General features: G+C 37.4%; 1 protein-coding gene across 1 annotated transcript in view; it reads right to left on the reverse strand.

Annotated features, from left to right (window-relative positions):
* LOC128647267 (cartilage oligomeric matrix protein-like) overlaps positions 1 to 16,641 on the reverse strand; it is a 136,757-nt gene extending 120,116 nt beyond the window's left edge. The window contains exons 1-2 of the mRNA XM_053700059.1: positions 16,513 to 16,641; positions 3,077 to 3,128 (exon numbers count right to left, since the gene is read on the reverse strand). Coding sequence (XP_053556034.1) covers positions 3,077 to 3,128; positions 16,513 to 16,641 — 181 coding nt within the window. The remainder of the gene's footprint in view (positions 1 to 3,076; positions 3,129 to 16,512) is intronic.
* Between the last annotated feature and the right edge of the window lie 8,077 nt (positions 16,642 to 24,718).

Here is a 24,718-nt window from a genome sequence, read left to right on the forward strand (position 1 = left end):
GGCTTTATTTTTATTTTACAGGCAACTTTGTATTTATTTTAACTAGGTAGAATAGTTATTACATAGTTATTAACTATTTAATAACTACCTAGCTAAAATAAATACAAAAGTACCTGTAAAATAAAACCTAACCTAAGTTACAATTACACCTAACACTACACTACAATTAAATTAATTCCCTAAACTAAATACAATTAAACACAATTAAATTTTTTTTATCTAAAGTACAAAAAAACAACAACACTAAATTACAGAAAATAATAAAGAAATTACAAGATTTTTAAACTAATTACACCTAATCTAACCCCCCTAACAAAATAAAAAAGCCCCCCCAAAATAAAAAAGCCCTACCCTACACTAAATTACAAATAGCCCTTAAAAGGGCCTTTTGCGGGGCATTGCCCCAAAGTAATCAGCTCTTTTACCTGTGAAAAAAATATTACAAACTCCCCCCAACATTAAAACCCACCACCCACACAACCAACCCTACTCTAAAACCCACCCAATCCCCCCTTAAAAAAACCTAACACTAACCCCTTGAAGATCACCCTACCTTGAGAAGTCTTCACCCAACCGGCCCGAAGTCCTCAACGAAGCCGGCAGAAGTGGTCCTCCAGACGGGCAGAAGTCTTCATCCAAGCCGGGCAGAAGTGGTCCTCCAGACGGGCAGAAGTCTTCATCCAGACAGAATCTTCTATCTTCATCCATCCGGTGCGGAGCGGCTCCATCTTCAAGACATCCGACGCGTAGCATCCTCTTCATCCAGAGTCTTCTTGAACAATGACGGGTCCTTTAAGTGATGTCATCCAAGATGGCGTCCCTTCAATTCCGATTGGCTTATAGAATTCTATCAGCCAATCGGAATTAAGGTAGGAAAAATCCTATTGGTTGATGCAATCATCCAATAGGATTGAACTTCAATCATATTGGCTGATCCAATCAGCAAATAGGATTGAGCTTGAATTCTATTGGCTGTTCCAATCAGCCAATAGAATGCGAGCTCAATCCTATTGGCTGATTGCATAAACCAATAGGATTTTTCCTACCTTAATTCCGATTGGCTGATAGTAGGGTAGTGTGGGTGGTGGGTTGTAATGTTGGGGGGGCATTGTCTTTTTTTCAGGTAAAAGAGCTGATTACTTTTTTTTATTTTGGGGGGGCTTTTTTATTTTGTTAGGGGGATTAGATTAGGTGTAATTAGTTTAAAAATCTTGTAATTTGTTTATTATTTTCTGTAATTTAGTGTTTGTTTTTCTGTACTTTAGATAATTGTATTTAATTGTATTTAATTGTTGTTAATTTAGGGAAATAATTTAATTATAGTGTAGTGTTAGGTGTAATTGTAACTTAGGTTAGGTTTTATTTTACAGGTAACTTTGTATTTATTTTAGCTAGGTAGTTATTAAATAGTTAATAACTAATAACTATTGTACCTAGTTAAAATAAATACAAACTTGCCTGTAAAATAAAAATAAACCCTAAGCTAGCTACAATGTAACTATTAGTTATATATTGTAGCTAGCTTACGGTTTATTTTATAGGTAAGTATTTAGTTTTAAATAGGAATTATTTATTTAATGCTAGGAATATTTATTTAGATTTATTTAAATTATATTTAAGTTAGGGGGTGTTAGGGTTAGACTTAGGTTTAGGGGTTAATGAATTTAATATAGTGGCAGCGGTGTGGGGGGGCAGATTAGGGGAGAATAAATATAATGTAGCTTGCGGTGGGCTCCGGGAGCGGCAGTTTAGGGGTTAAACACTTTATTTAGTTGTGGTGGGCTCCGGGAGCGGCGGTTTAGGGGTCAATAAGTTTATTAGAGTGGCGGTGGGCTCCGGGAGCGGCGGTTTAGGGGTTAATAAGTATAATGTAGGTGGCGGCAGTGTAGGGGGGGCAGATTAGGGGTGTTTAGACTCGGGGTACATGTTAGGGTGTTAGGTGTAAACATTAACATAGGAATCAAAGGGATATCGGGCAGCAGCGAACATGAGCTTTCGCTGCTTTCAGACTCCCATTGATTTCTATGGCATCCGCCGCCTCCAGGGCGGCGGATTGAAAACCAGGTACGCTGGGCTGGAATAGTGGCGAGCGTACCTAGTAGACATTTGATAACTAGCAAAAATAGTCAGATTGTGCCGAACTTGCATTCAGAACATCTGTAATGACGTAAGCATCGATCTATGTCGGACTGAGTCCGGCGGATCGTATGTTACGTCACAAAATTCTACTTTTGCCGGTCTGTAAGGATTGATAACTAAGACGAATCAGGCTCGCCACAAATACGCTGCGGAATTCCAGCATATTTGCGGTTGACAGCTTGATAAATAGATGCCTTGGAGTCTTTATTGAACATCAACTTGTACAGACAGTCTCTGTGGCATTAAAGTTGTGTCATGATCCTGTGGAGCTGAGTGTCTTCCAACTGGTGATGACTGTGACCTACCTGCCTACCATGCATGCTTCTAACTGAAGATATGTACTGCTGAATGTATAATCATTGCTTTATTATGTATAAGCTTATAGTAAACAATGTTATTTTATTACACAGTTTTTCAGTGCTGCCTCCCTTTTCCCTTTTGGTTTATTGAAAGGCCACTCCAAAATTTGTTAAATAGCAACATCCAGCCTTCAACATAGCAGAGAGAGGTTTATCTTTATTTAATGAATCTAAGAAAATAGTTTACTTTTCTCTTTGTTAATGTAAGAAGCACAGTAATTACATATAATTATTAATATCAATGGACGTATATGTGTTTTATGTGTTGATTATTCTCTGTTGTAATATTGCCAATTATTAAATTCTGGAAAACATTAAATATCAGATTCCTATATATTTACTTCATTAACATATCTGATACAAGCTTGTGAAATCAAGTGATAAACATGATTTCCATTTTTGCTCATGCAAAAGATCAATAATATTTGTGCTACAATTGGGGTACATAGAAAACAAATTAATTTCTACAGCTGTACTTGCTACAAAACGTTTGAGAAACACTGTTGTAGGCAATAGAAATGGTTTGTATTTTCCATCACATGCTATTGTTAATCAGCTATTGACAAATTGCTGCTTACCGCATGCATCACATTCCATGACTGTATTTTTCAGGAAAGTGATCTCTTTAACCTGCAAATAAAAAACAATGTAACGTGTTAATTAAATGTAAAATCAGATGACAACCAGTTCTGCATCCTAAAATATTTAATCAAAGGCTTTTGTTGCGTATTTTGGGGCAAAGAAGGCATTCTCCATGTTAGACATCACCATAAAGGCATTGCATCAATTGTTTTATCTTTTCATTTAATAGCTTGAAATATTCTAATAAAGGTGTATGTCCCAACCAAAATTAGCCAAGTCTCTCTTTAAATTAACTCCAAAAATATGGTTGACGGCATTTGCATATGTATATATTTAAAGAGCCATTATAGTGTAGAAATACAAGCTCTAAACAGGAGCGGTAGTCAAAAGCAATTCTCTGTGGCTCCTGAGAGCTACTTTAAATATGCGTTTAACCCATTTGAGATGGTAAAACACAGAGTTGCAGGGTCGCTAGTGATAAAACTACATGCTCTAATGAACTAGAACATCTATTTTTTTCACTTTAATGGTCCTTTAAGCCCAGTTAGCAGAGCCAACATGCTGACAAAGATATATTTCCTGTAACTACCTGTGTTGAAAGTTGGGCAATGCAGTCTCAAATTATTTAAATATCATCACTTAGCAATATCCAATAATATATAAAGAAATGCAACAGCTCCCTGAAGTTATCATTGCACAAACAATTGCTTGTGCAGCCATGTCTCTTGCTCTCATGCAACCAAGTATGTGAGAGCAGGGCTTGCCAATCATCCTGACCGATCCTGAGGCTAAGTAGCAGCAGTCTAAAGAATGTAACTACTTAACTAGCTTTTCATGCTCGCTTGTGTGAGCCAGCAATGTTTGGGCCCCAAGCTGTGTCCGGCTGTCCGGCAGCTTCATAAATGGTGCCTAATGGCTGTACTTTATACACTGTTTTATGGAGTATATCTATCAAAGTATCTACAGCTAAATCTTTTGCACAAAGGTAAGATCTTTTTATTTTTAACATATGGGAGATAACCAAACTCACTTTGATTATCTTGAATTAAAAGACCATTGTATTTAAAAAGGTATATGAAACCCCCAAAAAATCTATCATGATTTAGATACAGCATGCGATTTTAAACAACTTTCCATTTTAACTCTATTTTCATTTTTTCTTTGTTTACTTGTTATCTTTTGTTTAAAAGCAGGAATGTATGCTTAGTAGCCAGCCCATTTCTAGAGCACTATATGGTAGGAATGACCACTTCTTCAAGCAGCCTTACAAACATCAGCTAATGTATCAGTGCAGTACCAAACTGACTCAAGGATAAGCACTTTTCAGGCAAACCAAGGCCAGGAAAATGACATTTAGTCTTTGTATATAATGCTCTAATACTAAAGTGTGTGAGCAAGGAAAAAATACATCTTAAAAAGTGTTTTTTTTTTTCTTCTTTTTTGCAAAGTGCTATAATATCAGGTCGTGAGGCATTTGCTGGTTCATACTTTAGCTTGTGCAAAGAGAAATGAAGGAGGTAGATTTACTAGGGCCTTAGGGTGCGCAATGTGCCATTTGGTGCTTAGAGGTGAGTGCAAGAAATAGTATGCTATGTGCAAAGTCTAAATACGCAAGTATGCTGTGGTAGCTGAGAGATACAAGGGAGCCAAGCAGTCTGGATACAAAAGTATGCTGTGGTAGTAGACAGATGCAAGGGAGGCCAGCAAAGTCTTAATACACAAGTATGCTGTGGTAGCTGACAATTACAAGTGAGCCAAGTAGAGTCTAGGAACATAAGTTTGCTGTGGTAAGTGACAGGTTCAAGGGAACAAAGCAGAGGCTGGATACACAAGTATGCTGAGGTAGTTGATGGGTGCAATGGAGGCCAGCAGAGTCTGGATACCTATAAAGCAGTCTGAGGCAGAGATCTAGTAAGAATGGTAAGACAGGCCTGGGTCAAAGCCCATTTCCCTGTTTCCCCCCGGGGCTGTGACATTTGTGCAAAGGGACTGAACGCCCTTGGCGGGGAGCAACGATTAGTGGATTGCAGATGAGTCAACTGTCAATCAAGTGAGGGCTATGGCGGTCGGTGGAACGGCACTTATCATTCCGGCATTAAAATGTAAAAATCTAAGAAGATAAGGATAAATTAGCTATTTCATGAATGAACGTCTCACTCATTTTTTAAATGATATCCTATGACTTGAGTGAGTACGCTCAAGTTTACCTTCACTTTAATTGCTAAAACTAGAGAAGAGAAAGCAGGTGTCATAAAAGATTAGACCCAGTGAGGGAATCCCAGTAATAAAGGACAAAGTGGAACAAAAGCCCTCATGTGGCTCAAACAGAGAACTGGGCTGGGAATCTCCGAGACCTTGAATCAATTCTTAGCAAGGCCATAACAGCTTCTCAGTAGGGATATATCATCCAAGGATTTTAACTGGTCTGCTCAGGCTCTTTTTTGGTTCAGTGGTGAATTATGCCACTAGGTCGCATCAACGCATTCAAGATGTGTGGCAATTTTTAAATCAAAGCTTAAATATTAGAATGTTGTATCTTTTTATTTCATAAGGCCTGTCTTCCATTTATTACTCTTTTAGCTTGTTTAGCTCTCAGTTTTTTTCCAATCACTCTGTAACTGATACCAGGCCAGTTAAACGTTTGCAGTATAGGGGATTTCTTTCCTAAGATATGTAGAGTCCACAACGTCATTCAATTACTAGTGGGAATATCACTCCTGGCCAGCAGGAGGAGGCAAAGAGCACCACAGCAAAGTTGTTAAGTGTCACTCCCCTACCCATAATCCCCAGTCATTCTCTTTGCCTCTGTAAATGGAGGAGGTGAAGTTTGATGTCTGAAGAAATGTGAATTTTTATTTCTAGAAGTCATGATATGCTTTTATCTCATTTTTTTTATAAATTATTATTAATGCTAGAATGTGTACATATATCTTTGCACATATATATATATACGAATGAGGAAAAAGGAATGCTGAGACTTGAGGTAGATGAAATGAAGTTTTATTCAGGAGCAGGCTTATCATCAGACACAGGGTAAGCTCCTATCTTACGCGTTTCGCGCATGGGCACATATCTTACGCGTTTCGCGCATGGACACATATATGTGTGTGTGTGTGTGTTATGTCAGAAATCTTTTGCAAACATATTTAATGTCCCTAAATTCCTTTTTTGTTCTAAACAATGTTGTCTTTCATATCTCTGTATTTATTTATACCACTATATGTATATAGTGTAAATGTATTATTATTCTGAGCAGGAATAATAGCAAATATAACATGTAATCAGGGTATCATATGTATTTATTTGCAATCAATAGATATTTTAAGAGCTGGGACAGTTTTCCCTCTGTACCTATGTAACCCCTCCTGCTTGAAATCTAGTTTTAAAAACCACCCCTACCCAGGTGTTATAAAATGGGCTGGCATATAAGATGACATTTCTCACTGAAAAAGAAATTCAAGAGAAGGAAGAAATACACTGAAAATAGCATGACAGTAAAGAGGAGATTTTAATTTCTGCTGTATCTGAATCATGACAGTTTAATGTTAGATGGGCTATCCCTTTGAGCTATCATTTTAAGATTATATTGAATCAAACATCAATTCAAATTTTAAAATCATTGTCTAAAATATTACACTGTGTGTCCTAATGTCAGCATCAATGTTTATCTTTAATACTAATTTCATATATACATACTTTCAAAGTATAATACACAATGTAACAAATGGCACTTACAAGTTCTAATGAGTGATCAATGACACAAGTATCAAGAAATTTGATTCGTTAGTGATAGTTTAAAATGTATATTTGAATCAGATTGACTGATAAATCATGTGATTATGCATATTCAAATCAAAATTGGTTGAAAAATTTACTAGTGTGTGGGTTGTTTAGGAGTTTGCATCATAATTAGTGCGAAAAGTGTTGCGTCAAATTTGGTGAGAAGTGGAGAGTGTGACTTGTATTACATGGCTTAAACATGGTGCAAATAAATGTTTCCAAAAAATAAAAAGGAAGTTAGCTATATTATGTTGTGTATTTATTTCATTTTTATCTCTATATCTATTAGTGCATAAAGTTTGGGGCAAAACTTTGCAACAAATTTGGAGAAATAATATTGTCCCCTTGCTTTGTAATGAGAGTCAAAGATGTAACATAATCCATAAGTAGTAATGTATTTTTAATTGTTATCCCTATATCTACTACTGCAACAAATGTGGAGCAATAATATTGTTTGATTTAGAAAGGGTATATAATTTTAATAGAGTTTCTAATTTACTTTTATTATGTAATATACTTCATATGTATATGTAATATACCTCTTGCGGCATTGAACACAAGCTTTCTGTGTTTTCAGACTCTCATTGATTTCTATGACATCTGTGGCCTCAAGGGTGGTGGATTTAAAACTAGGTACGCTGCGTTGGAATAGACGCAAGCGTATCTGTTAGATGTTTGATAAATTGGGAAAAGGGTCAAATAGAGTCAAATGTGAATTCAAAACATCTGTAATGACGCAAGCATCGATCTGCGTCGGATTGAGATCTCGGGAGCGTATATTTCATCACACATTTCAACATTTGACGATCTTGATGCTTTGATAACTAGGGTGGATCAATCTCGTGACAAATACGATGTCGAATTAAAGTGTATTTTCAGTTGACACTTTGATAAATATCCCCCTAGGGGTTAATCTTCCCTTTATTAGGACGTTTTTCCTCTTTGGGCTAATTTTATTGAAATACTTTAGTATGTGTGTGGCTTATGTTTTAGACAGGGATTTTTGTATAAACTTAAAATGTGGCAGTTGGTTTTCTTTGCTTGCTTAGCTAGAACAGTCTAAACGACAAACTGCTTGAGTTTGAAACCAGCTGCAGCTACTTGCATCTTATGTTGTAGGCAGAGGGAAACGCGCGCCTTTTATTTGCTACGTAGTTTCCTCTCTCTGCCGGTCATGTGACTTCTCTCTGCTGTCGATTATTCACTGAGCGGCGTCATTGAATTTCAGTCTCTTCAGGGTCAATCTACTATACAATCGTTTTAGAGACTTCTGGAAGCCAAATTGTGGTATTAAAAATTCTTAAAGTGACAGTGTATTTAAAACATTTCTACAATTTGGGTAATTTTTTATTTAGTATTATGGACATGGACCAAGACTGTGTTTTTTGACAAATGCTTGATATGCCTAGAGGCTCAAATTGTTTTGCCTATGCAATTCTGTGCTGCATACTTAGCTAGAACAATTCAATTTAAAGATAAATTGTTGCCCTCTAAACCCAATGTTTCTCAGAATGATGCTGTTCAGGCAATGCCACAGCTTTCTCCTCAAACGTCCCAAGCCTCTATGGCGTCACATACAGTGCCCTGCACTTCCTCTCAACCTCCTGGAGGAGTTTATTTGCCTGCAGATTTTGCTGCACAGGTATCTTCTGCAGTATCTGCAGCATTATCTGTTTTTCCTATGCTGGGAAAACGCAAGAGGAAAATTAGACATTCAGATAGTAAGGTTTCTGTTCCACCTAATGCTACGCAGGTTGCCCTGAGGGTGAAATCTTAGATTCGGACAGTATTATTCCTTTAACTGATACTGAAGAAGTAAACTTCAGATTTAAGCTTGAACACCTTTGTGTACTGTTAAAGGAGGTATTGACTACTTTGGACGACTCTGATACTTCTGTCGTTGTCAACCCTAAGAAGTCTAGTAAACTTAATAAATACTATGATGTTCCTTCCTCTGTGGAAGTTTTCCCTGTCCCAAACCGTGTGACGGAGATTATTTCACAGGAATGGGAGAAGCCAGGGATTCTTTTGTCCCCGTCTCCTGTATTTAAAAAAATGTTTCCTGTTGCTGACTCCATTAAAGATTATTGGCGCACTGTGCCTAAAGTAGAAGGGGCTATTTCTACTCTGGCTAAGAGAACTATGATCCCTATAGAGGATAGCTTCTCCTTTAAGGATCCCATGGACAAAAAGATGGAAGTATATTTGAAGAATATGTATGGTCATCAAGGTCTTCAATGGCAACCTGCAGTTTTTATTTCCACAGTAGTAAGTGCGTCATCTTATTGGTGCAATGCCTTGTCTGAATCAATTTTAGTAGAGACTCCATTGGAGGAGATACAAGATAGGATTAAGGCTCTCAAATTAACCAATTCCTTTATTTCTGATGCTAACATGCAAGTTATTAAACTGGGAGCCAAAATGTCTGGCATCACTGCCCTAGCCCGCAGGGCATTGTGGCTAAAATCTTGGTCAGCTGATATTACCTCTAAGTCCAAGCTTCTGGCGCTTCAAAGGGGAAGACCTTGTTTGGACCTGGTCTGACAGAAATAATTTCTGATATTATGGGTGGAAAAGGGTCTCTTCTACCGCAGGACAAGAAGAACAGACTCAAAGGATGTCAAGGTAATTTTTGTTCCTTTCGTAACTTCAAAGGTCAAAAGTTTTCCTCTCCCTCTTCCAAGCAGGAGCAGTCCAAGTCTTCTTGGAAGCCCAATCAGTCTTGGAATAAAGGGAAGTAATCAAAGAAACCCTCAGCTGAGTCTAAGTCAGCATGAAGAGTCAGCCCCTGGTCTGGGTTCCGATCAATTGGAAGGCAGACTTTCTCTGTTTTGTCAAGCGTGTAGACGAGATGTCCCAGATGATCCTTGGGCTGTGGACATAGTATCTCAGGGTTACAAAATAGAATTCAAAACTTTCCCTCCCAGGGGCAGATTCCACCTCTCAAGATTATCTGCAGACCAGGTAAAAAGAGAGGTATTCTTGAACTGCGTTCAGGACCTTTCCTCCCTGGGGGTGATTGTCCCAGTTCCAGTAAGGGAAAAGGGTCTAGGATTCTATTCAAATCTGTTTGTGGTTCCCAAAAAAGAGGGAAATTTGTGACCCATTTTAGCCCTAAAGTGCCTCTACATGTTTCTCAGGGAACCATCCTTCAAAATGGAAATATTCATTTCATTCTTTCTTTGGTCCAAAAAGGTCAGTTTATGACGACCATAGACCTGAGGGATGCATATCTTCATGTTCCCATCCACAGGGCTCATCACATGTTCCTGCCTTTCTAGACAAACACTTTCAGTTTGTAGCTCTTCTGATTGGCCTTGCCACAGCTCCCAGAATTTTCTCAAAGGTTCTGGGGCTCTCTTGGCAGTGATCAAGTCTTGGGGAATTGCAATGGCACCATACCTGGACAACATATTGGTTCAGGCGTCATCTTTTCAACAAGCAAATTCTCACACAGAGATATTGTTGTCTTTTCTACGTTCCCACGGTTGGAAAGTGAATCTGGAAAAGAGTTCCCTTGTTCCAGCTACAAGGGCGGTTTTCTTAGGGACCATAATAGATTCCCTATCTATGAAAAATTTTCTGACAGAGGTCAGAAAATCCAAAATTCTCTCCTCTTGCCTCTCTCGTCTACTGTTCGGCCATCAGTGGCTCAATGTATGGAGGTAATTGGTCTGATGGTTGCTTCCATGGACATAATTCCCTTTGCTCATTTCCATTTGAGAGCTCTGCAATTATGCATGCTTAGACAATGGAATGGAGACCATTCGGATGTGTCTCAGAGGATAGATCTAGACCAGTTGACAAGAGACTCTCTCCCGTGGTTGCTTTTTTTAGGACCATCTGTCTCAGGGCACATGCTTCTGGAGACCTTTCTGGGTAATTGGGATCATGGACGCCAGCCTGCTAGGCTGGGAAGCAGTCTGGGACTCATTAAAGGTGCAGGGACTATGGACTTGGGAGGAGTCTGCTCTCCCCATAAATATCTTGGAGTTGAGAGCAATTTACAATGCTCTGATGGCTTGGCCTCAATTGTCCATAGCCAAGTTTATCAGGTTTCAGTCAGACAACATCACCTCAGTGGCTTACATCAACCACCAGGGAGGAAGATGGAGTTCCTTAGCCATGAAGGAGGTGGTGCTGATTTTTCAGTGGGCTGAAGCTCTCAATTGTTGTCTATCTGCCATCCACATTCCTGGTGTGGAAAACGGGGAAGCGGATTTCCAGAGCAGACAGACATTTCATCCGGGGAGTGAGCTCTCCATCCAGAGGTGTTCTCCAGGTTAACCCTCAAATGGGGGGTGCCAGAGTTGGATCTGATGGCATATCAGCAGAACGCCAAGCTTCCAAGGTATAGTTCAAGATCAAGAGATCCTCAGGCCACTCTGATAGATGCTCTGGTGGTTCCTTGGGAATTAGGTCTAGCATACCTGTTTCCTCCGTTTGCGCTCCTTCCACAAGTTAATGCTCATATCAAACAAGAGAGAGCATCTGTAATTTTAATAGCTCCTGCATGGTCTTGCAGGATCTGGTATGCAGACCTAGTGAAGATGTCTTCTTGGCTGCCTTGGAGGTTGCCTCTGAGGAAGGACCTTCTAACTCAGAGTCCATTCCTCCATCCAAATCTTGTTTCTCTGAAGCTGACTGCTTGGAGATTAAACACTTAGTTCAGTCATTGAGACCATGATCCAGGCTTGCAAACCTGTTACTCGAAAAATTTACCATAAGGTATGTTGTAAATACCTTTATTGGTGTTTATCTAATGGCTACTCTTGGATTAGGGTTAGGATTCCTAGAATTTTGTCTTTTCTCCAGGAAGGTCTGGAGAAAGGGTTGTCAGTCAGTTCTCTGGAAGGCCAGATTTCTGCATTATCTATTTTGTTACATAAGCGTCTGGCGGATGTGCCAGATGTTCAATCTTTTTGTCAGCCCCTGGTCAGAATCAGGACTGTGTTTAAATCTGTTGCTCCTCCTTGGAGCCTTAATCTTGTCCTTTAAGTTTGCAGCAGGCTCAGTTTGAGCCAATGCATTCCATAGATATTAAGTTGCTATCTTGGAAGGTTTTGTTCTTTATTGCTATCTCTTCTGCTCTGAGAGTTTTGGAATGCTCAGCTTTGCAGTGTGATTCGTCTTACCTTATCTTTCAGGTGGATAAGGCAGTTCTTTGTACTAAATTGGGGTTTCTTCCAAAAGTTGTTTCGGATAGAAATATTAATCAGGAAATTGTTGTTCCTTCTCTCTGTTCTAATCCTTCTTCTCATAAAGAATCTCTGTTGCACAACTTGGATGTTGTGCTGTGCTCTTAAATTCTACCTACAGGCGACTACGTTTTTTCACCAGTTTTCTGCCCTGTTTGTTTGTTTCTCAGGAAAGCGTAAGGGTCAGAAAGCTACTCCTCTTCTTGGGCTTTCAAAGATGAAGCTTCTGTATAACAGCTTTGCAAGGCTGCAACTTGGTCTTCTCTGCATACTTTTTTCAAATTTTCCAAATTTGATACTTTTGCATCGGCTGAGGCCTCTTTTGGGAGAAAGGTTCTTCAAGCGGTGGTGCCTTCTGTTTATGTCTGCCTGTCTTGTTCTCCCTCCCTGTTCATTCTGTGTCCTCTAGCTTAAGGATTGGTTCCCACTAGTAATTGAATGACATTGTGGACTCTCCATATCTTAGGAAAGAAAACAAAATGTATGCTTACCTGATAAATTTCTTTCTTTACGGATATGGAGAGTCCACAACCCCACCCTTTATTAAGACAGTTATTTTTGACTAAACCTCAGGCACCTCTACACCTTTGTGTTATTCTTTTTCCATTTTCCTTTGGTCAAATGACTGGGGATTATGGGTAGGGGAGTGACACTTAACAACTTTGCTATGGTGCTCTTTGCCTCCTCCTGCTGGCCAGGAGTGATATTCCCACTAGTAATTGAATGACGTTGTGGACTCTTCATATCTGGAAAGAAAGAAATGTATCAGGTAAACATAAGTTCTGTTTTTTTATGTAGCTCATTCTATACATCTTGTATGCATGTTTATCTGTTACTGGATTATGATGAAGGGGTTAGCAACAAAATCCTTTTATGTCTAATATCATGTCAAAAGAATCAGGTACAAAATCTTAGACAACTAATGATACATTGTTTTTTTATTAATGTAGTATAATGTGTCACACATTTAATGTTTTTACACAAAAAAAACTATCACCAAGATTACAAGTTGTGCGCTAAACCCAGTGTGTAAATAACGCAAATAAATGAGCGGTATCGCACTCCCCATAGTTCTGCCATTACAAGTTTCACAAAAACCTTCTTGTGTTGTGCGTTATGGTTCGTTAAGCTCCATACCGCACAAAAGCCAAGGCCTGACTTGACATGCTCGTGCACGTTCTCCCTCATAGACATAAATGGAGAGAAAGTGTTAGAAAAAAACACCTGCTATTGCGGAATGGCGAACGATATAACAAAATCCCCATTGATGTCTATGGGGACAAGAAGATTATGTAAAAAGCTAACACCCTAACATAAACACCTAGTTTAAATACCCCTAATCCTCTGCCCCCCAACATCGATGACACTAAATAAAACTATTAACCCCTAATCCGCCGCCCGACACTAAATAAAAATATTAACCCCTAAACCTCTGCCCCGTATAGCTAACATCTAAATAAACCTATAAAGAAAAGGGTTTAACAATGGCACTATTTTAGGCAAACCCCACTTTATTCAAATTTCAGTATAGTGAAAGCTGGATCCATTCCAGTTCTAGTTTTTCACTTTTATTATTCTATTGGTATCAGTGGGTTGGTGCTTATGCATAAATTAATGTATACTGAAAGAATGTGGAACTATAATTGTTCCACTAGAAAGTATGCACATGTAGCACTCTAATGCCCAGACTCAGAGGCAAAGCTTCACAGACTGGGTTAAAATTTAACTTTTATTATTAAGCTAAAAATTATGTTTAGAACAAAAACACTCAAATGGTTAAAATCGCAAATGTCAAATAGAACCTGGGTAATGGTAAATGTGATATTTATATATCAATGTTTGGTACAATATATTTTGAGGTATCACCGTATAGTTTGTGGTATATTCTTATACCTAGTGTTAATTAATTCCACTTAGGAGAAAGAGATATAGTTTAACAGGGAATGTTTATGTTCATCTATTGCATATTAGTGGACTCACAAATGATAATGGATCTCAGGTTCTGTATGTATATATTACTCATATCACATCGATCAAACTGCTATGATCACCATATTATTCTAAATCATTCAAGTAGTTATCAGTTCACTAACAATAAATATTTAATGTGCCCTATTTTATTGTAGTATATAATATATAGTATTGCGCTTATTCTCGCAGATAGATGCTAAATTTGTATGTCTCTGTTGAGATGAATAATATGTTCAATTGCATATAAGATTGTTAACATGCGTTGCCTTTATGTGTCTATATTGTATCACAAATTTATACCTTTGGGTTGTACTGGGTGCATTTGCACTTGTATTCGATACAGCTGTAGGATTGTTAAGCCGTTATATCTTTATAATGTATAACATAGTTATCCCTTTTGCTTATACTGAGTGTATTTGTGTTTGTATTCGATACAGTTGTGAGATTTATATGCCGTCGTTCCTATAGTAAAAGTATCCCTTTGGGTTATACTGGGTGCGATTGCACTGATATCACTATTCAGTTAATATACCGCTATTCAGCCAACAGCAATTTCCCCTTGTAATTTACTATTTTAACCAGTGCAAGTTAAAGAATGTTATAAATTATGTTCCCTGATGATTTAGGATCCACTGGTGTCGATTAGCTAGTGTCCACCTTTAATCCCACTATTGTTCTGGGGTTAATATATCCCTTTTGATTGTTCTGTATGCAGTCGCGCTTGTGTTAAATATAACTGCTGAATTTATATGCTGTTGTTCAGCCTATAATAATTTACACTTAAAATATGCTATTTGCACAGGCGTGGGTTAATCAATGTTTTGGATCATATATACTTATACTTCCACTATATTTATTCACCATAATATCGTTAGGTGACACTAGTTTAGAATAGGTTCTGTTTTAACATTTGAAAATTAAAAAGCGTCCTCCACACTGCTCTGACGCATTTCGCCCTTTCCGGGCTTTTTCAAAGGCAGCGAGCCGCCCGGTGTGTGCATATTTATGTGTTCTGGTATCCAGAAATTTAGCCTCCTCGGTATTAACATTGGCTACTTGAGCTGTCACTCAACTTGACTGAATACAGTCTAAAGGTGGTATATACCTATTGACATGATGTCTAGTTTTGATCTGGTCAAATGGTTACTTTTATTATCATTCAACATGATATTTGTAATTAAATATCAATTTTAGGGTTTTAAAGTTTGAATATTTGATGAATCATTATATCTAATTTGCTATTTGTCTTGTATATTCTTTTTCTCATTTTGTCTATCCATTTTAATCAATAGTTTATTAGGAGAAATAGGAAAAATAAAATGATATAAAATAAATAAGTGTTGTTCCTAGTATTTATTTACAATAATCCTGATTATGCAATTTGTTTGCATGGATTTCTCTTGCTTAAGTTCCCTGTATATGATACTACATGTTATTTAGTGATTACTATTATTGGTTGTCATTGTATTGAATGGCTCTTGTAATCGTCTATATTTCAATCATTATAAGTTTTTGTTTTATGTTCTGTTATTATGGTCAATGTTTGTTAAATTATGTGTATAATTTTTGTGTTTTTTATTTTCAATCATTTATTTTTATTTTGTTTTTCTATCATCATGTAATGTGTAGAAGAAAAGTGTCAGAGTGTAGTTCTAAGTGAAGTTATTTTAGTGTGTTAGATTTGTTTAATTGCTCTCATGTGTTGCGAATGGAGGTTTCTTATAAAGTGTCTCTGTTATATAAGAGATTCGGATGAGTGTGATTCTCATATCTTATGCATGTTATGCATCTATTGATGTGAACTTAGTGTTATCAGGTATCTGGTGTACCTGATGAAATATGTTTTCCAGTTATATTAATTCTCTACTGGATTAGTGTATTTACGTCTACAGACAATGTGAATCCTGTGATATATGTGATAAATTTAAATAATTGTTATGTGAAGACATGTTGTGTAAATAGTGAATGGTAAATGATGATATGAATTAGTTCCGTTCTCATATTGTCCAAATTGTTGTCATATTATTATTGTTATTTGATTTATTATATCAGATCAAGATTTATTTATTTGTATTAGACCAATAATCAGTAATTCACTATAGAAAAATGTAATAGTTGTTCTGTTCATTCATGCCTTTAGGAAAAACAGTATTGAGCAGGTAAATCCATCTGCTCTCTGCTTTTAAAAGTGCTGATTCCAAATCTCCTCCTCTGATTCCTAGGCTTACTTTTTCAACGCCCCAACATTGTAGTTCTTCTTTGTTCGAATGATGATATTTTAAGAAATGTATGGCTACACTAGTAAGTGTTTTGCCTTTTTCTATATCTCTTGTTGCATTTTTGATATTGCATAGATGTTCCATTAGTCTAGTTCTTAACTTGCGTGATGTCATCCCAATATAAATTGAATTACAACTGCAGCGTAGCGCATATATCACTCCTTCAGTGTTACAACTGATATACCTTTTGATGGTATACCTTACTTCAAACCTGTCAATCACTTCAGTTTTTGGTACCATATATTTGCATGTACTGCAATTTTCACATTTATGTGAACCTGGTCTAAATGCTGATCTGGTTTTCTTGGTTTGAAGGTGACTGCTGCTGATCATATCTTTAATATTTTTTGATAGTCTATATCCAATCAATGGTTTCTCACCTAGTTGTGATTTGAGTATTGGATCAGTCATTAGAATATTCCAGTGCTTATTGATGACTCTCACTACTTCTGGAGTTTGATCACTATAAGTAAGAATAAGTCTTGGGGCTTGTGATTCAGTTTTAGTTTTCTTATGTAACAATTCTTTCCAATTGGTATGCAATGATCTGTATCTTGCCTCTTTGATTTTCCTTTTACTATAACCTCATTGGATTAGTCTGTCTGTTAATTCCTGTGCTCTTATTTTGAATGTCTGTTCATCTGAGCACTTTCTTCGAATTCTGAGGAATTCACAGACAGGTAAACTCTTAGTGGTTCCTGGTGCATGTGCACTTGTCTTGTGCAGTAGGCTATTTGTTGCAATTTTCTTTCTATAGAGATCTGTTTTTATATCACCCTGGGTATCTTTATATATTGTGACATCTAGAAAGTGTATCTTCATTTGACTTGCCTCATATGTAAGTTTAATGTTCAGGCTATTGGTGTTCAGATGGTTTAAAAATTCCTTTAGTTTATCGTAACTACCTTCCCAAATGAAGAAGATGTCATCGATGAAACACAGCCACAATGGGATCATATTGGTGTATTCTGAATTCGCATCAGTGAAAACATGCTCTGCCTCTCACCAGCCTAAAAACAAGTTGGCATAGGTGGGGGTGCATGCTGTCCCCATGGCTGTCCCTTGGGTTTGTAAATAAAATTTTCCATCAAATATGAATAAATTGTAATTCAATATAAAATGCAATAATTTTATTTTGAATATATTGTGTTCTTGATCTTCTTCAGATCTCATATCAAGAAAATATTTAACTGCTAGTGCCCCCATTTTATGGTCAATTGAATTATAAAGTGATTCTACATCAGTGGTGACCAACCAGGTAGACTCATTAAGATTCACGTCTTCCAATTTATGTAAAAGTCCATATATTGGCTTGCCTTTTCACTTAGGCATCCAATTCCAGAGACTATGTGCCTTCCCGGTGGATTTTTCTGATCTTTGTGGATTTGGGGTATCAGATAAAAGGTGGGTATTTTCGGATTAGGCACCATAAAAAATCTCTTTTCTTTTTCTGTTATAGTACCCTGGGAAGATGCTTGATTAACTAAGTTATTGCAAATTTTCATATATCCTATAGTAGGATTATGTAATAGTTTGGTATAACAGCTCTGGTTCCTTAATTGTTTGTGGGCTTCTTTGAGGTACATGTCAAGAGGCCAAATCCCTATATTGCCCCCTTGTCTGCATTACGGATGATGATTTCATCTTTTTGTTTTAATTCTTGTAGGGCTTTATGTTCTTTGTGTGTTAAATTGGCATGTAAAGGAGTTATATGCATACCCGTGATTTCCTCACATACCAAAGAGTTGAATACATCAAGTTGTGGTGAATTGATATTTCTAGGGATAAAGGTAGATTTATTTTTTATGTTATTTCTCCATTTTACTGGGCTTGTGATCAGATTCTAATAAATTTTCCAAAGCTTTTAAGCTTTCCAATTTGTCCGTATTCCATTCACCTTAGTTTACTGAGTTTGAAAATAATTTTTTAAGAGATAATTTTCTTAGGTATAACTGTATGTCCTTTATGGTTTCAAATGTATCCATATTGTTGGTTGGACAGAAAGATAGACCTTTTGATAGAACATAAATATGTTCTTTTGTTAATTGTATTTCTGATAGGTTGATAACTGTCAGTGGTTCATTCGAATTTGAGAGAAGGGGCTCGGGGGTCTCCTCGTTTGTCTCCAGTTCCCTGTGGGTCCTGTTTGTGCACATCCCGACCCCTTGCTGGCCTTTTGTTATTTCCCCCTTCCCCTCCGGGTTCCTCTTCTTTTTCGCCCGAATCTAAAAAATCTTTCCTCTTATTTCTACTTGAGGATCGGGGGGCCAACAAAGTTGGGGTTCTATCAAATGAAGTTGCTTCGGTGGAGCTGCCTTCTTCCCCATCAGTATTCGAAACATCACTTTGGACCAATGTATCTTTAGGATGTCTTGTGGGATTTTTAAAGAAACCCCTATTTCTCCATTTATAAATTTTGTTATCAGCACAATCTTGAATATCCCTGTTAAGTTTAGTTTGTTTGGTTGTTTTCAATTCTGCCTCATATTTATCCAATTCTTTCTGGAATGCTTTATACAGTTTTTCCAATTGTGGGTTGTTTTCAAATTTCTTTAACGCTTCATTTTGTTCCTTAATTTTAGTTTCCAACATATTATATTGTGATCGGTCATGCTTTATTAGGATATTCATTAATTTGTTGGAACACTCTGTTAAGGCTTCTTCCCATTCTATTGCAAGTGATTGGTCCTTGAATTCAAATGCTGGAAAAAGTTGGATACGTAATCCTCTTGGGATGAGCTTTTTTCTATATATTTCTCGAAAAAGTGGCAGTTCCACCATGTTTTATCTTGTTTGAACATCATCTTATGTACATCTCTTAATAGCTCCTCCATAGTTGTTGGTATTGGATTTCCACCTGAATTATTTCTCCCTTCAAATATTTCATTTAAATCTGCTGCTCTTTTCAAATGTCTAGCTTGTCTGTCTCTGTCCCATGTTGTCTAAATAAACCTATTAACCCCTAAACCGCCAGCCCTCACATCGCAACTACTATAATAAACCTATTAACCCCTAAACCGTCGGCTTCCCACATCACAACTACTATAATAAACCTATTAACCCCTAAACAGCTGGCCCCCCACATCGCAACACACTAAATTAAACTATTAACCCCTAACCCTAACACTCCATAACTTTAAATTAAACTCACAATATAACTACCTTAAAATAAATAAAATCTTACCTGTGAAATAAAAAAAAACTAAGATAAGATTTTAAACTATAAATTAACCTAACATTACTATTTAAAAAAAAAAAATAAAAAAAAAAAAAAATGCCCTAAATTACAATATTAAAAAATCCTAACATTACAAAAAAATATAAAAAAATATATATATAGTATTTGCGATGCTGGGGATGGTGGTTTAGGGGTAAATAATGTAGTTTATGGGTGTTAGTTAGTGTACTTTGTAACATTTTTGTTATGAGTTTTGTGAAACATTTTTGTTTCGCAAGATCCATAACTACTGGTCTCAGATCGCGGAATGGATCATGGTGGTATAAGCTATAACGCTGACCAAACAACCTGTAATACTGGAGACCTCAAAATTCCACACTCAAAAGTAATTTTTTGAGTGCGGAATGGAGAGTTGCCTAAAGGCCAAAATGCTAGCTGTATAGCTGTACCCCTGTGACTTGTAATATGGGAGACCTGCATATTCCGCACGCAATGGCCAATTTTTCAGAGGTATAGCAGTACCGCACAACTTGTAATCTTGCTATATGTTTACATCCTATTGATAAATATTTATTTTCAAAAACCTTTTTGACACATTTGCTATGAGATTGTTCTGTGAGAAATAGCTTAAGAAGAGATTCCTTGTGTATTTCTCTGGAGTGAATCTGTCTGTGGTCTAAGAGTGGTTATCTTTTCTACTGACGACTGTGTATGTCCCCATGTTGCTTCTTGACCTGTTACACATCACATATCTGTCATATGTCTTTGATTTCTCCATCCTGATTTCATAGCTACTGATTTAATAGTGGGCTACCTGAACACATTGGTATGTCTGTGTTAATCAGGCTATGCTTATTGCAAAGTGCTACAGTTCAACATCTTGCTCTTAGCAATCTCAAAATTTAGCTTCAGCCTTGCAATACTTTTTGTTCCAGCTAATTCAGTTGCCATACTACACTTAGCTTTTATAACCAGATTGTATCAGCCTTGCAGTACTTATAGCTACCTGTTTGTTATTTCCAGGGCTTAGTTTATGAAACTGAATTTATTTACCCAGGGCCGGATTTATATCTCAGGTGGCTGTAGGCACAAAAACCTGAAGTGCCCCCCCCCCCACCACCCACCCCCCCAGAAAAAAAGTGGAAAAAATGAGGACTTTTTATTATTATTATTTAGGACAACTAAAAATAAATATTAGATGTAAAATTACATTTTCCCTTTTATGGAGATACACAAATACATACACCAATTGCAATATTTGTTGTAATGGAAGCTACACCAAAAATCAATATTCACTTGACTCAAATGGCCATACAATTTCTATTATGTATAACAAAAACAAATCATGTTAAACTTTTAATGCAAAATATTCTAAAGAAAACCCTATTTAAAGTGACATAAAGTGTGACAGTTTGCTGGGCATTTTATTATTGCACTAGTGCTTGCACAGAAGTGTGTTAGCCTCTTGTAAAAGAGTTAAACACATAGGCCTAGATTTGGAGTTTTGTCGGTAACGACCCGCGTAGCTAACGCCGGCTTCTTTCTGGCCGCACCATAATAATAGAGAGTATTGGTATTGAGAGTCCACATAAAGGCTGCGTTAGGCTCCAAAAAAGGAGCGTAGAGCATTTTTAACGCAGCTTCAACTCTCGATACCAGAGTTGCTTACGCAAGCGGCCAGCCTCAAAAACGTGCTCATGCACGATTCCCCCATAGGAAACAATGGGGCTGTTTGAGCTGAAAAAAACACCTGCAAAAAAGCAGCGTTCAGCTCCTAACGCAGCCCCATTGTTTGCTATGCGGAAACACTTCCTACGTCTGCACCTAACACTCTAACATGTACCCCGAGTCTAAACACCCCTAACCTTACACTTATTAACCCCTAATCTGCCGCCCCCGCTATCGCTGACCCCTGCATATTATTATTAACCCCTAATCTGCCGCTCCGTAAACCGCCGCTACTTACATTATCCCTATGTACCCCTAATCTGCTGCCCTAACATTGCCAACCCCTATATTATATTTATTAACCCCTAATCTGCCCCCCACAACGTCGCCTCCACCTGCCTACACTTATTAACCCCTAATCTGCCGACCGGACCTGAGCGCTACTATAATAAAGTTATTAACCCCTAATCCGCCTCACTAACCCTATAATAAATAGTATTAACCCCTAATCTGCCCTCCCTAACATCGCCGACACCTAACTTCAATTATTAACCCCTAATCTGCCGACTGGAGCTCACCGCTATTCTAATAAATGTATTAACCCCTAAAGCTAAGTCTAACCCTAACACTAACACCCCCCTAAGTTAAATATAATTTTAATCTAACGAAATTAATTAACTCTTATTAAATAAATTATTCCTATTTAAAGATAAATACTTACCTGTAAAATAAATCCTAATATAGCTACAATATAAATTATAATTATATTATAGCTATTTTAGAATTAATATTTATTTTACAGGTAACTTTGTATTTATTTTAACCAGGTACAATAGCTATTAAATAGTTAAGAACTATTTAATAGCTAAAATAGTTAAAATAATTACAAAATCACCTGTAAAATAAATCCTAACCTAAGTTACAATTAAACCTAACACTATACTATCAATAAATTAATTAAATACAATACTGTACCTACAAATAACTACAATGAAATAAACTATCTGAAGTACAAAAAATAAAAAAGAACTAAGTTACAAAAAATAAAAAAATATTTACAAACATAAGAAAAATATTACAACAATTTTAAACTAATTACACCTACTCTAAGCCCCCTAATAAAATAACAAAGCCCCCCAAAATAAAAAAAATGCCCTACCCTATTCTAAATTACTAAAGTTCAAAGCTCTTTTACCTTACCAGCCCTGAACAGGGCCCTTTGCGGGGCATGCCCCAAGAAGTTCAGCTCTTTTGCCTGTAAAAAAAAACATACAATACCCCCCCCCAACATTACAACCCACCACCCACATACCCCTAATCTAACCCAAACCCCCCTTAAATAAACCTAACACTAAGCCCCTGAAGATCTTCCTACCTTATCTTCACCATACCAGGTTCACCGATCGATCCAGAAGAGCTCCTCCGATGTCCTGATCCAAGCCCAAGCGGGGGGCTGAAGAGGTCCATGATCCGGCTGAAGTCTTCATCCAAGCGGGGCAGAAGAGGTCTTCCATCCGATTGAAGTCTTCATCCAAGCGGGATCTTCTATGGTCATCCATCCGGAGCGGAGCGGCAGGATCCTGAAGACCTCCGACGCGGAACATCCATCCTGGCCGACGACTGAACGACGAATGATGGTTCCTTTAAATGACGTCATCCAAGATGGCGTCCCTCGAATTCCGATTGGCTGATAGGATTCTATCAGCCAATCGGAATTAAGGTAGGAATATTCTGATTGGCTGATGGAATCAGCCAATCAGAATCAAGTTCAATCCGATTGGCTGATCCAATCAGCCAATCAGATTGAGCTCACATTCTATTGGCTGTCCCGATCAGCCAATAGAATGCGAGCTCAATCTGATTGGCTGATTGGATGAAGACTTTGGAGCCTCTTCTGGACCTCTTCAGCCAACGGATGATGGATCGCCAGCCCCCGCTTGGGTTGGATGAAGATTTTGGAGCCAGGACGGATCGGTGATACCTGGTGAGGTGAAGACAAGGTAGGATGATCTTCAGGGGCTTAGTGTTAGGTTTATTTAAGGGGGGTTTGGGTTAGATTAGGGGTATGTGGGTGGTGGGTTGCAATGTTGGGGGGGGTATTGTATGTTTTTTTTTACAGGCAAAAGAGCTGAACTTCTTGGGGCATGCCCCGCAAAGGGCCCTGTTCAGGGCTGGTAAGGTAAAAGAGCTTTGAACTTTAGTAATTTAGAATAGGGTAGGGCATTTTTTATTTTGGGGGTCTTTGTTATTTTATTAGGGGGCTTAGAGTAGGTGTAATTAGTTTAAAATTGTTGTAATATTTTTCTTATGTTTGTAAATATTTTTTGTAACTTAGTTCTTTTTTATTTTTTGTACTTTAGTTAGTTCATTTCATTGTAGTTATTTGTAGGAATTGTATTTAATTTATTTATTGATAGTGTAGTGTTAGGTTTAATTGTAGGTAATTGTAGGTATTTTATTTAATTAATTTAATGATAGTATAGTGTTAGGTTTAATTGTAACTTAGGTTAGGCTTTATTTTACAGGTAATTTTGTAATTATTTTAACTAGGTAACTATTAAATAGTTCTTAACTATTTAATAGCTATTGTACATGGTTAAAATAATTACAAAGTTGCCTGTAAAATAAATATTAATCCTAAAATAGCTATAATAAAATTATAATTTATATTGTAGCTATATTAGGATTTATTTTACAGGTAAGTATTTAGCTTTAAATAGGAATAATTTATTTAATAAGAGATAATTTATTTTGTTAGATGTAAATTATATTTAATTTAGGGGGGTGTTAGTGTTAGGGTTAGACTTAGCTTTAGGGGTTAATACATTTATTAGAATAGCGGTGAGCTCCAGTCGGCAGATTAGGGGTTAATAATTGAAGTTAGGTGTCGGCGATGTTAGGGAGGGCAGATTAGGGGTTAATACTATTTATGATAGGGTTAGTGAGGCGGATTAGGGGTTAATAACTTTATTATAGTAGCGCTCAGGTCCGGTCGGCAGATTAGGGGTTAATAAGTGTAGGCAGGTGGAGGCGACGTTGAGGGGGGCAGATTAGGGGTTAATAAATATAATATAGGGGTCGGCGGTGTTAGGGGCAGCAGATTAGGGGTACATAAGGATAACGTAGGTGGCGGCGCTTTGCGGTCGGCAGATTAGGGGTTAATAAGTGTAGGTAGCTGGCGGCGATGTTGTGGGGGGCAGATTAGGGGTTAATAAATATAATATAGGGGTCGGCGGTGTTAGGGGCAGCAGATTAGGGGTACATAAGTATAACGTAGGTGGCGGTCGGCAGATTAGGGGTTAAAAAAATTTAATCGAGTGTCGGCGATGTGGGGGGACCTTGGTTTAGGGGTACATAGGTAGTTTATGGGTGTTAGTGTACTTTAGAGCACAGTAGTTAAGAGCTTTATAAACCGGCGTTAGCCCAGAAAGCTCTTAACTACTGACTTTTTTCTGCGGCTGGAGTTTTGTCGTTAGATTTCTAACGCTCACTTCAGACACGACTCTAAATACCGGAGTTAGAAAGATCCCATTGAAAAGATAGGATACGCAATTTACGTAAGGG

The sequence above is a fragment of the Bombina bombina genome, chromosome 2 (genome assembly GCF_027579735.1).
Source record: "Bombina bombina isolate aBomBom1 chromosome 2, aBomBom1.pri, whole genome shotgun sequence".
Classification (NCBI taxonomy): domain Eukaryota; kingdom Metazoa; phylum Chordata; class Amphibia; order Anura; family Bombinatoridae; genus Bombina; species Bombina bombina.